Consider the following 14,807-nt stretch of genomic DNA (forward strand, 5'->3'; position numbering starts at 1 on the left):
AGACTAAAAAGAGTATGAATGTGACTAAAACTAATAAAAACTAAAATGACAGCCTGACACAAAGACTAGACTAAAACTAAAATTAAAACAGGCTGCCAAAAACAACACTAGTTGGATGCAGCTGCCATCAGAACGAACAGTCTCTGGAATGCTGGAACGATCACCCCAAATTTTTTAATAGTAGTGTACATTTAGAGAATTGCCTAGCTTACACCTTATAGTTGTCTCCACATACTAAGGGCCAGATTTACTAACAGCTTGAGCCATTGCAAACCCTATTTTGGTGTTAAATAGAGACACGAAGTGAAAAATTAGGCACCTTAAATGCATTTGTAGGAGTTTCCCTTTCAGACTCAAAATTTATGGTAGGAGAGTATTTAAATGAATAATGCAAGGTAATTTACTAAGGTTTGCGCTATTCAATTTGTGCAATGTTTCAAACCAGACGCTAATTTGCAGTAGATCTTACAGTAGCTCATGCTCAGAACTTTCCACTTCCATCTGCGCTTTTTTGGAATTGCGCTGTCACGCTAATTTGCCCTGTTTAGTAAATCTGGCCCTATGTTGGGTAAGAAAAAAATTATTTAACATTGTAAAAAAAGACACTTCAGCCATAATCATTAAACATGTCACACTGACGGTAACAAGATAAAATCGCTTACTAATCTTGTCTATGCAAAGTTAAATCCAGCTCCAGTCATGACGTACATTTTCTAAACCCTTTTACTTTCACCTGATAAAGTACAAGAACATCAGATGTTACCATCTTTAAAATAAAGTGCTTTATTTAAAACATGAGTTGCACATTTCTGTTTTTAAAGCCTCCAGAACGCATTGCCCACATATACTTCTCTTATACTATAACTGCATACCTGTAAACACGTTTGTTCTCAAACTGACATACAGATTCAAATTATTGTCTGTGGTAATTGAGAGCGTGATACAGATGCTGTCCATAGAGCTTAAGTTGTTTTGAACCTGGAACATCCCTTTAATGGGAAAAGCATCCCATTATTACTTATAATGTAACATCATTGGTCTGTGTCTGTCTCTATACAAGACAAAAACAGAGAAACATAAAAAGAAGGAGCCAATGTCTTAATCAGCTGGCTGCCTCTTGTGACACATTCATGTTTTATGACAGCTACTGCTATGTACATAGACAGCAAGATATGACAACAGTATTCTCTCTCTCTCTCTCTCTCTCTCTCTCTCTCTCTCTCTCTCTCTCTCTCTCTCTCTCTCTCTCTCTCTCTCTCTCTCTCTCTCTCTCTCTCTCTCTCTCTCTCTCTCTTCCTTTGAGTTTGCTTGTACACTTTCCTTATTCTTTCTGAATATAGGCTAGGCTTGGGATTTTATCACATGTAATAGGCATTGTTAGGCACAAATATGTTTCCTTCAAGATGTGCGGATGCATGGCTGTGCACTTCTGATGTTAATTACATAGCCTATATTTAAAATAATTCATAATTATAATCAGAATAAACCTGCATATAATTTAAAATCTTTTGAATTATCCGGGTGAAACATTTTTCAAGTCTAATAGAGAATGTTGGTTGAAGAGCAAGCTTGTGTGATGATTGGGAGTTTCAAAAGGTTTATCTTTGTTTCAGGTGCATCCTGTTGCTATTTGTTCTGTTCTTCATTCCTGGAGTGGTGATGATCATCGCTTATGGGCTCATATCTCGTGAGCTCTACCGTGGAATACAGTTTGAATTGGAACAGAAGAAGGGACAGTGCGGTGAGACCTATGAAGGCGATAACACAGTACAATCTGATTTAGTGTCATTTTTTAATAAGCCCCAGACCATCCTAAAGGGTATTAACCATGGCAGTCGCTGTGACCATATTGCATGACCTGCCCTGCGGATTTAATTGTCTATGTGTAGAGTCATGGCCAGTCCTAAGTAATGAAATGTGACCTATAGGACTTTCAAAAAGATAATTGCAGCTGTGAAAAATTTCCGTAACTGCCCCTAAAAAAGTAAGGAAAAAAGAGGCAATATAGACTTGAATATTTCCTTGCAATTACTCATTAATGGAGCCCTTAGAAGTTAATATATGCTGGATTGCTTTGATTATGTCCCATCCTGAATTCCGCTGTTCTGACTAAATCACATTCTATTAATGTTATAAATATACCCCATTTCCCCTGGGCCGCAGTAATCTAGAATTCAAACTCTCCAGTGCTGAGTCACCACCCTACCCATTAAGATGTTTTCAGTTGAATTAGCAAAATGTAATTTCCTTTCCCATTTTTACTGGTAATAATTTGTGCAATAGATGGAGACTCAAGAATGGCAAAATACAACCTGCTGTGGGGTCTTATAAATGTTATTGTTTAGTGAAAGACACAAGAGCTGAATCATAAGAAATGTAACAACTATGATTCCATTTAACGATTCCTTAAGGTAGGGGTTCTCAGCTCTGGCCCTTGAGGTCCACTTTCCTGCAAAGTTTTGCTCTAGCCCTATTAAAACACCTCAACAAGCTAATCAAGGTCTTCAGGATTAACAGAAAGTTACAGGCAGGTGAGTTTGATCAACGTTGGAGCAAAACTCTGCAGGAAAGTGAACCTCTATAGAGTAATTCAGACTAAAATTTGGTGAAAGAGTTTGAGACTGGTTTGTGAGTCGTTTTGTCTAAAAATAACAGTTCATAAGAGTAATTTGATCATGAGTAAATCATTATTACAAAAAACTTTTTTGTGTGTATTTAACTATCAAAACTTTTGAAAGTGTATTTGTATTCATTTTTTTCCCCCAAAAAATTCTCCAATTAATTCACCCACACTGCTTACCACATTGACTAAATTGAAATGACATTTATCAATAACATCAGACATCATAAATGTTTTGATTTTATGATTGATTCAAATAGAAAGTCTCAGATTGATCTAAATTGATACATGCATTCATTAAAAAAGTGAAACCAACAATGACCATATGATACTTATCTTTTTTTTTTTTTAGCAAACTGAATTGGGATTTTTTTCCTTCTTGGATCTATTTTAGCATATATATATAGGGATGGGTATCTTTGGTTCTGGAGGGCCACTATCCTGCAGAGTTTAGCTCCAACCCTACTCAAACACACCTGAACAAGCTAGTCAGCGTCTTAGGATTATTAGAAAACTACAGGCAGGTGAGTTTTATCAGGGTTGGAGCTAAACCCTGGACAGTGGCCCTCCAGGACTCCAGGAAGATGTGTGCTGCATGTCATGACAACAACAAAGCGGTTTTTATGCAGCATTTCATTCACAAAAAAATAAATAAAAAAAGCCTAAAACCTGAGCTTACCTAAAACGCTAACACTTTTTTTTTCTGCCACCTTAGAACTACAGTACATTCAGCAAATGCAAATCTGTTTCAAATGTAAATGTAAACATTCTCTTGATGTGTGTTTATCTGAGTACTCAGAGCTTCTTTTTAAGGAAAATGCAATATTTTCTCTACAGGAATGAAAAATGGTATTAGCGCCACAGTCTTATGTCCCAGCGATGACGGAGACGGCTGCTACATCCAGGTGTCCAAGAGGCCCAACTCCATGGAGATGTCAGCCCTCACCCCAACGGGCTCCGCAAAGGTGGACCGACCCCGTAGCAATACCTCCGAGGCTAAACTGATGGCAAAGAAGCGAGTGATCCGTATGCTCATCGTCATCGTGGCCATGTTCTTCATCTGCTGGATGCCCCTATACTCCGTTAACACCTGGAAAGCGTTTGACCTTCCCTCCGCCCACAGGGCTCTCTCTGGAGCCCCCATCTCATTCATCCACCTCCTGTCCTACACATCTGCCTGCGTCAACCCCATCATCTACTGCTTTATGAACAAGCGTTTTCGAAAGGCACTTCTCACCACTTTCTCTTGCTGCTGCTGGCCCTGCCGTAGAAGAGGCTTCAGGGAAGGTGATGATGAGGTCACTGCCACCGGAGCGTCCATGTCTAAGTTCAACTACACCACTGTCAGCACAATGGGACCGTGCTGATTCTCGGAGGACCAAGGCTGGGAAAGATGGAGGAGAACTGGGGTTGATGTTGACATATTGTCAGGGTTTACACTTTGGTAGAAGGGAGCGGCTGTATTCAAATGGACAGACTTAGATTGTTTATCGCCTACTTGCAACCAAGCAAACCACATGCTACGTCATCATTGGTCGTTGTTTTATGATCCATGACAAACTCGCTAGAGACTTGTATAAATGTATATACTTAAGGTGGCGTCCCACAGGCAGACCTAAAACAACTCGGTAGGAGCGGTTACACCAACCTCACCCTCTTCTGTTGAAGGTCGGTTACTTGTTACGCTCACTCATTAAGAATGCAAAAAGAAAGACTAAATGAAGAAACATTTATTTCTGACTGAATTAGGAAGTCATTTTGGTGTTGCAGAACCCCAGAAAAACACTCATTTATGCAACCACAATGAATAACAAGCAGCGTTTGATGCATGTGGTTTAGAGTTTGCTGAGAGGAAGTTTGGATCAGATTCAAACCTGACAACGATTCTTCAGGATGAGAAGAAGCTCATTGGTTGGCCTTATCGTGATAATGATAATGTCAAAAATGCGATTTTCAGAGTCAGCTAGACCATCAACTCAGCAGGAAGCAGAGTTTCTGGAGTCGTTAGCACTCACCGAGGGATGGCTACATGCACTGATTTCTATGTAAATGACAGACAATGGCTAGTGGAATGCAAGCCTTTGCTAGACATTGTATGTGAAGTTATCCTTTTGTTGTAGATTTAAGTGCCTGCATAATTCTTTCAAATCTGTTCTGAGTTCAAGGTTTTCTTTAGAGTAGTAGTCGCATAATGTAAAATATTTCACTTATGTGATATGATCAGAACTCTTGAACACAGACATATAACAGCTCTCCAAAGTCTGAGGTAGCATGCTTGTAGTCACAATATTCTACAGTATTACAAACACCTAATGTGGTGGTTAAAAATGATAGTCTGTTGCTAGACAAGACAATGATTTTGGCAATTGGTTTCATCCCATTTTCTGGAGCCAAAGAGGTTTTGTTTTATTTTTAAATATGTCCTTCATGGCCTTCACAATCTGTGACTCATCGACTTGAGTTGCGGTAAATGCAGGTCACTTCAACTGAACGAGAATGTAAGAAACCCGATTAGGTTAAACTCATGCCGATCTGTCATAATCTCACAGACTGATTTATGACTGCTTTTACATGCTCTCATAAATTGTATAGATATAAGCTTATTAAGGTCCTTATATATGGTCCTCAAATAGGATCATTCAAACCTGATTTGTGATTGTTTCATTTCTCCTTCTTTTAGAAGAGAATAAATAAAATAAAAAATTTGAGGCAGGTTAGAGAAAGAGAGAGGGGCTTGAATTAATGTCAGATATTTTGGATGCCCATGGGAGGTGAGACTTGAGTCAGTAAAAATGGTCAAGCCACTAAAATTGAAAACATCAAATTCATGGCTGCCTTTAAGTAAAATTAAACTACTGCCAAAGTGAGAACCTGCAGTGATAAGTATGTTACACTTTCTCAGCCACTTTGAAAATTAAAGAAAAAATTAAGAAAATTAAGCTGAAATTAAGTAGGAGGTTATGACATACTTGTTATGGTATCTTGTTTATATATCATTATTCATAAATTTGCATGTACACCATTTATTTAGAAAAAATTATTCATCTGCAATTCACATCCAAACATAATTACTAACATTATTACTAAATTATTAGTAAGTGGTCACACTGACTGTAAGTCAATCCCAGGGGAATTTTTAAACATATAAAGCAGTAATTAGTTAGAATAACTAATTTTGATTCATGTCATGATGTTTTTCAGTTCCATTATAATGAAAGAAAACCAAATAATATGCACCATTAATGAAACAATGTAGGTAAATTGGTCGTAAAACAATTCTCACACGACTGATTTGAACTGCATACATTTCAGCAATACCACTTGTTTTACAACTCTGATGACTATGGAGGTTTTCATAGACTTGTTTTCACCAAAATTCACATTTCTGGTTTGGTGTTGATGAAGCTCTACTGATAGGGCTTTTGAGATACATAACACAAAAATGCTTGGGGAACTCTGGTTTTAAAAGATGGCACTGAGTCACTTCTGTCTGTGTACTTTACATTGCTCATGCTCACTTCAAACATCATTATGTGCAAAATATTTCTTTACATTGTAGGTAAAATTGAGCATAATCATAACCGAGCAGGAACCGGCATACATGCTCCCTGGAATATTCCTATTACTCTCCCTTCTGTTTATTTTGCCACCCATCTTCTCTTTTCCAAATGTCTGTCCCTTTCTTCCCTGCTTTCTATGTTCCTCTTTTTTTTCCCTTGGCTTTCTAATCATGTGCATCTGCTCTCTGAACCTACTTTGCAGTGAACAATGTCAATAATGTCCTGATATCTTGTTATTCACACTCCTCCCCAGCCCTGATGGCCGCCCATCACACAGCACCCCTTTTAAATCTGCCAATTCCCCCATTAAATGTATGCCGCTTGGCCATCCAAACTTTCCCTGATGCACCAGCCAGGGTTTTAATAGCATCCTTCCCCTTCGTTGCTCATGCCTTGGATAATGGGTCGGTATTCAGGATCACACACAAAGATTAGTTTTATTAGATCCCCAGACAATGTTGTCAGATTTGCTTGTTTCTGACATTTTTAAACAGCATCCCATTAGTATTTTGAGATCGGAAAAGGTGATGGCATTTGTGGTTGAAACTGACCATTTGAACTCTTCTTGATTGCAAGCTTTAAAAAAGGATCGAAATACTTTTATATGACCCAATCTTTAAATTGCATTGCATCACTCAGTCTTCAAGAAGGTTTGGATGGATGTCTGTTCGGCAGATGTTTCAGTTTTATTCTAATTAGAAGAGAAATGAGGTCAGCAGATGCATTTAGTCCTGACCTTTCCAAGCCCACCATGACTCCTTTTTTGTGAGACCAATGAAACCAATGTATAGCCAGTGTTACAGATCCTCCTGTGAATGACGTTTTGAAGCAAACGTCAGGTTTGGATCCAGACTAAAACCATGTGTTCCCTCTGAAAAACAACTGGCATGCTACAAAATGTTTTCTTATTAATAGTATAAAGAAGTCCACGAAGCAAGAGAAAAACCCTATAATTTGTTAAGTTTGAATACGTTTTGAACTGTAAAAGCAATAGTAAAATGTAGCACAGCCTGCTGTAGGTGGCACATATGTCGTTTGTGAAAGATAATATGGATACGACCCTATTGTGTATTCAATGTTTCATAACCCATAATTTTTTTGTTGTTGCACAAAACAGGCTAGTTTCATTCAGGAAATGCTCTCATGAAGGAAACATCTGACGTAATGTTTTTGGATTAGCGGAACATGGAATCAATTAAACTCTAAACACATAAATGAATACGTCCGAACAGACAGCAACAACATCTGCCATGTTAATCCAGTGAAACAATAAGCATTTAGAGATGGCAAACAACTGTAGAAAAGTCATTTCATAAATGAGCTGTGGGACACTTTAATTAGTCGGACATCATAACGTCTGCCTCGGCCTGGAGGTGTTTCACTGTTGTTAATGCTCTCAGACTTGGGTGCAAGGGCTGAAAATGGTAAGGCTGTAAAACATTGATTTCCCTGAGGTGTTTTTGAGAAGTCTACGGCGAGAGCTTTGAACACATTGTGCTATTGTGGCCCACAGCTCTCTTCTGATTAATAGGATATAATCTGAAGTCTAAACTAACCACATTCTTCATGGTGTTAAACCAACAGACAACTCAAGTGTTCTCATTAGATTACATACACATCCTCTCAGCTCTTCTCGGCTATGCTGTGTAGTCTTTCCTCGAAATGCTTCACCTTGCCACTTCTGTACGTACAAAGTTAACATGATGAAAATACAAGTTTAAAAGCATCATCAGTCAAGATGACAAGAAACACTGAGGCAGCTAACTTCACACAGACAGAAAACAGATTTTTGGCATACTTGCCTAAAATGTGTTTAGTCAGAAGAGCATTTGTAGTCAGAAAAAATACAATATTGTGCTTACAGACTTTGCACTCACTTTTTCACATTATATGACATTCGCTATTTTGATCAAGTCAATGATTTTGGACATATGTATTTGCATGAATGTATAAAATGTCACTCAAAATGTCGCTCTGATGTGCCTCAGGAGTTCAGAATAACAGCAAGATGTCATGATGGACATAAGCGGATGGACATTTTAGGTTTTCTTGACGCTTATAGAAAGTGATGATTTAGATACACCGGATATGAACTAAACTGTCTGCAGAAACAAATCAAATTACATCACCTACACAATGACGGTCAGTCTGAAAGATTGGATTTGATTTATGTGCAGTGTGCACAGGTCAAGCCAAAATGTCCTTTTAAACCTTTTTTTTTTAGATGATGTATTAAAACGTTCATCTCTTTTGCAGGCAGCTTAGCCTTGTAACCAGGATTAAGCAGCATCTGTTACTAAGGCAGTGGACAGATTTCACTCAGAAAGCATCATGATCTATTACCGGCTCATGCAAACTGATGACAGATTGTGCTTTCTAAAACAAATAGCAAACCTATGCTCATCATGTCAACATTTTATACATTTAATTAAAGTGACGTTCTCCAAAATTCACCCCAGTCACCGAAAAGTTTTAAATAAAAACAAACGAAGAGCATATGTTAATTTAATCTTTCATAATAATAGTTTCTTAGTTTCTATATTTAGTGGACTTGTATTTTCCTTGAGAATGATTGTTAAATAAATTGTACAGAGCAAAGCAACTGGTGGAAAGATCCATCATAAAAAAATAAAATAAAAAAAAATCTATAAATGTACAGGTGCATTACTATTATATCACAAGGCCATTTTAATAACTTGAAAGATTGTACTTAATACAAAATAAATTAAATTACATACAGTATTATATTTAAATATAAATTATTAAATAAATTCAAAATCTCAACAGAACATACATGTTAATCATGCATAAATAAATATGCTAAATACTTCTTAATAGAATAACCGACAATTAATACATCAAAGAAGTAGTAGTATAAATGTGGTCCCAATTTTATATTACTTTTACTATGTACTAACATTTAAATTATTTGATTTGATGCACTTTTTTGTGTACATTGTACACTGTTCTTGCATGTAAAAACGACCTGCATGTAATTACAGCTGTTATTAATTTCTGTATCATTATACAGTTGACTCTTCCCTTAATCCTTTATACCACAAACCCATCCCTAAACTTATGTGTATCCCACCTCAATAGCAGCAAAGTGTGTTGTAGCTTACCTAACATGTTTATGTGTAAGTACATAGTTAAAGATGCCTAATATACAGTGACTCTTACCCAGAAATGTTATATACTCTTGAGGTAAAGGTGTACTCCAGAGGCTTCAAGCTGAAGCGAGACATCTAAAATAAGTTATTACATCTACTGACATCCATGCACTGATATCTCCACCCCAGCAACTGTGGTGACATGTTCCATACAGCAAATCCTGAATTAAAAGATGGATGCTGCCACCAAAGCACAGGAAAGCCCATAGCTGTATGCCCTACGGAAGTGGGTCTCTGTGTAGGTTATGTATAGAGTCCTAGGAGAAAACTCACTACCTCCACTAGTGTTGCAGTGTACAGTGTACTGTATATCATATAGCTTTTATTTCATTACCCTGTCACAGACTTCGATTTTTCTACCTACAAGTCATTGCTGAAATACAAAGGCTTAGTGTTTCTGATTAAGAGAGAGAGAGAGAAAAAAAAAAAAAAGCAACCAAGTAAATGAAAAAAATGTGTCCTCCCTCCAGCTTGCAGTGATTTATGCTGGTCTGTATGCCTGAAATGTATTTCAGGTTGTACAACACAAAGAAGATTAATATTTATTTTATTTTTATTTTTTGAATGAATGAATGAATGTTGGGGTTATGCTATCTACTCTATGGTTACATTTCATTACTTTTGTGTAATACTATAATAGGATTTAATGATATTTTAAAATGATTTCAAAATTGATCTATGTATTGTGTAAAAAAGACTAGAAAAAAAGAAAAGAAGACAAGACTACATGAAAAAGTGAAACATTATAGACTTTAGGCCACCAATGCCTTAAAACGTATTATGTGTTTGTGATTTTTTTGTGAGCTTGTGAACTCTTTTTTTATTTTCTTTGAAAATTGAACATTAGAGTCTGTTTACCACTGTTGTGAATTTGCTTTGTTGTTTTTTAAAGGATGTCATATCTAGGCTTGTGTTCATTGTATTGATATTACTTATAATCTATAATAATCTGTACTATGATTGTTGTGACAGCCATTTGTGTTATTGCCTTGGTTGTTGAAAGATGGTTTATCTCAATGCTCCTTCAACACAGTGAAAAAAAGCAAATTCAGAAGTAATGAATTAAATCTATACAGTGCTGGAGAATAGTTAATTCTACAGAATTGTATAAAAGTTTGTTTGAGAGAGTATATACAAAGAATATGGCTATATGATATATTTGACACATTCTATATATCTGACACCATGTGAAGGAGTATAAACAGTAAGTAATGACATGAGTATATGAGGACTCAATTTAATAATATTGCAGTATATGGGATATTTGCTCATAGTCTCAATTTTCTTCAGCTGCAGAATCATGTCCTGTCTGTATTTCCACTGCGAGTAAATTGTGCTTGCAAACCCAAGAGACTGACGCTTGTTGCTTTCACAGCGTGTAAATGAATATGTGAACCAGTGAGTCCGTCTGGCGCCACTGATGCTGTGTATGTTGTTGTTGATATATATAACAAATAATAAATAATATAACAAATAATAAAGCTTATCATCTCTGTAGTGTCTGCTGTGAAGATTACCATAATCAAAAACGTTCTCAACACAATAGATAACTTCAAGATACATAACACAGACCTTGGTTATTTTGGAGTTGTTGGCTCTGTTCAAAACAGTTGAAAAGTTCACTAAGTTCAAGGTTGCGAAACATTTTTTGGAGCTTATCAGAAATGCACCTTTGCCAAAATCGAAGATATGAATAAGAGATAAATTCCATAGCGGTATATGTTTACAAGCTTTAATGGACAGGGGCAAGGGTTATAGAGTAATTTCCATTGTGTCATATCGGGAAGTTGTTTACTATGTTCTTCGCTTTGAGCATCAAAACCTTTCAGAGAGGAAGGGATGCAGAAGGATATTGATTAATATTTCAAACTAACAGCATTGCTGTACATTTCTAGCTGATTACTTCACTCCCTCTAACAGCAAATATGACCCTAAAGTACTTGAAGGTTTTGATCTCATGCCCCAAAGGATTATAGAGGAAAATGGACACTCAAAACAATGTTATGCCATCCAAGCAGTTTTGCCTCACTTATTGTTCTGGATCAAACTTTTGATTGATGCCACTAGAACAAGTGGACAGAATGTAATGCACCCATTTGAGCACAAAGAAGAAGAAAAAAAATAAGGTTACACTTTAGACACTCTACTAACTATAAGTAACTTTGCAATTACATGTCAACTAACTCTCATTAGAGTAGGTTAGAACAATAAGTTGACATAAACAGTAGTTGAAAAGTTATTTATAGTCAGTAGAATGTATTTTTGGGGGAGCATCAAAATAAAGTGTTATCATACAGTATATTAAGCAGACAGTCTACTTGGTACTAAGTAAATGCTTCTATTCAGTAAAAAATAATTGCCATACTTGAAAAATGACTTTTACGGCTAATAAAATATCACAGATATATCAAATATAATAAATAGTTTTAGGCCTGTCCTGCCTTTCATGTCAAATTAGATGAGGATCGCAATGTTCAAGGCCATTAAAATGAAATCTGCTTTATAACTTGTAACTGTTTATACTGTTGGAAGATATTTTGTACTTCAAGCATTGTAAAAACACACACGCATGCAAGCATGCACACACACAAACTCCTCAAGGGAGCTGGGAGACTTAATGATACTGAAGCAGATCAGATATTGAGAGTTCAAGAGAAGAAAACACATCAAACACTTGTCTTTATCAAGCTTTTTGGAGATCAGACACAGTGACGAAAATCACCAAAAGTAAAAATGAGAATGTGTCCTTTCCCTTTATCTCTGAACTTTCCAGGCTTAGAAGACTTGCACATCAAATGAGCAGTCTTGAGCCAAAACATCACAAACATCAAAGATTTGGAGGGTGTCATCAAACCACCTTGTTAGTGACCTGAAAAGACGAAGACTGGGAGAATATGTGAAACACTGGATGATAGTGCACTGCGGACTGACATTTACGCTCATACTCCCAAAGCATCTGGACACCAGAAGATAAAAGACAGTGGAGGAGGAAATTGTAAGGCGGATTAGCACTCTTCAGATCTGACCTGAGGCCATACATTTTAAAGAGGCCATCTGCATTCACATAGGCTGTCTCTAAGTCATGTCGTAAGAAATGGTAGTCTGGAGGAAAAGGAGCCAGTCATCCGAGAGATTTTACCTTGGCCATCCATTGTTATGAGACATGGTCAATAACCAGAATGAAGATGTGACCTAATTTTACCTAATGGACTGCCTGTAACAACCATGACTCAAACATAAAATGCAGCAGTTCAGAAGTAAAACACAAGGATGATAATTATAACAGGGACTTAAATCAAGATACCTTTAGAGATTCAAGCTCAGATTCACCAGGGACATTATAATACATTCAAGATCAGTAAAATAATACATAAAACAGGTTATAAAAAGAGGTCTATAATACCTGGAGAAAGCATTGCCATCTCATTGGCAGTTGCTTGACAGGATTCGAAACTGCCATCTATGCTTGTGTGTGCTCAGTTTTTCAGCCAAGTTGTTTTGAGCCAATCACTGACGCTGTAAGCTGTAAGCCTTGTAAAAAAGAAGTGTGATGTCATATTTTTCAAAGAGATTTTCAGATGTCCACTTGAGTGGACAGTATTTGTTTTTGTTTTTAACTGAAGAAATACGGTTGTGGCAAGGCATTGCTGGCCTTGTCCTGAGCAATGAGAACGGAGCAAGGCTAAAGCCCTATTTGGATGGGATTCGTTTTTTACCACAAATTTTACCACAGGATGTCTGTAATAATAATGAAATAATAATTCACACAGGATAAGATATCTCAGTAAAACTGGCAGAAGTGGGAGGGCTAACTCGATTTATATCATGATTTACCTTCCTGATTCCATGTGCACAAACACATATAACCTATATTTATATATATAAAACAGTTAGGTCCGGTCGAACAATGTATTGATTAAATTCAGATTGGATTATGTTGGTATTATGCACTGACCTTACACTAAAAGAAGTTTCATGTCTCTAACAAGTGCTTTGGACCTTCTTTTTGATATGGGGTGCGTTTCCCGTACAACTAAACAGCTCGCTGCTTAACTACCATACTATAGTACGATGCATCGTTCGAGAAATCAACTAGCTAGTCACGACTGTTTCCCGAAACCGTATGTCGCAAAGTATCGTTCAACCACGTTGGTTTACGACATCTAGCACGTGGTGGACTAATAACTTATTTTTAATTAATCTGTTTGAGATCGAAGTAACGCTAGATTTTGTCATATAAGTTACAGACATGGCATCTGAAGACCATTTGTAATTTTTCTCAGTTATTTTGCTTTATTACCAGACTCAATACTTGGCTCGTTCTTCCATAGTAGAGCACGTTCGCACATGCGCAGTCTTCAAAAACGGTGCTTTAAATCTCTTGACAAACTAAAAGACGTAATTAAATAACTGAATGTCAGCTTGCTTATTTTGCTAAAGATAAGGATTTATTCAGTCATGTAAACTAGAAACTATGCTTCTAACCACAGGTCGAGAGCTGTCGTTCCAACCACATAAGTTTGCGATGCTGTTTGCAAACGTTCGTTGGAACAATGGTTTCGGGAAACACCAAATCGTTGAACTATGCTGATAACGACGGAACTTGCGACCATAGTTGGCTAACGATGCTTTTGGGAAACGCACCCCTGAATGGTATGTAGAAAGCACTTGAGTTTTCCCACCGCCTAGAATGCAACTGCTTTTTCAAGCATCTCCATACTTGAAAAAACGCAGAAAACTATGTGTAAACAGGAAATGACGGAATATTTACGTACATATTTACAGCAGTCTATTTGCACAGGATTAGTATTACCTGAGGTAATTTTTCCGGACCTTTTTACAGAAGGTAAAAGTCGCCTTAATCTTAACTGACATTGTCCGTAATGATTCCTGAGATGGCACATTCGGACGGGACTAAAATCACAGAGAAGCTCTGGTAATAATTACTTTACCACACTTCTCCATATTAAACTAATCCCGTCCAAATAGGGCTTTAGATGTTACTTGATGCTACAATTTTTTTTTTTTTTTACCTGCACGAGTCTCCTAGGATAAAAAAAAAAATATATTGATATTCCGGAGCAAATTGGCATTTCTGACTGGCCATCAGCCATTAATTGGTTTGGAGAAAAAAATTCCACATACAGTACAATGGCTTGCCACTTGGTGGCAATGTATAGGATGATGCACTAGTGTCCTCTGTAGAGGTTGATGTGCAGTGCAACTATGCCGTCAAAACTCATACATTCACAAACAAAATAAAACTTTTTGAATAGTTGTCCTCTTCTATGCTTCAAAGAATTAAAATATAAATTTCTCGTTCATTCTGAATCACACATCATCTGTAGATTAAGCTATAGCCAACCAGTGACATCCAGAAATGCAACAGGTACAGTTTTTTTTTAATGCATTACAAGAGTTTAATATATTATTTTAAACTTTTTTTTTTTTTTTGTA

The 14,807-nt window shown here is 36.8% G+C and overlaps 1 protein-coding gene across 1 annotated transcript in view; it reads left to right on the forward strand.

Annotated features, from left to right (window-relative positions):
- cckbrb (cholecystokinin B receptor b) overlaps positions 1–10,782 on the forward strand; it is a 48,342-nt gene extending 37,560 nt beyond the window's left edge. Inside the window, exons 4-5 of the mRNA XM_081368363.1 lie at positions 1,614–1,741; positions 3,458–10,782. Of these exons, the coding sequence (XP_081224489.1) occupies positions 1,614–1,741; positions 3,458–3,987 (658 nt within the window). The 3' untranslated portion in view covers positions 3,988–10,782. The remainder of the gene's footprint in view (positions 1–1,613; positions 1,742–3,457) is intronic.
- Positions 10,783–14,807: the final 4,025 nt, after the last annotated feature.

This window comes from Scardinius erythrophthalmus (assembly GCF_964197995.2).
Source record: "Scardinius erythrophthalmus genome assembly, chromosome: 6".
Lineage (NCBI taxonomy): Eukaryota > Metazoa > Chordata > Actinopteri > Cypriniformes > Leuciscidae > Scardinius > Scardinius erythrophthalmus.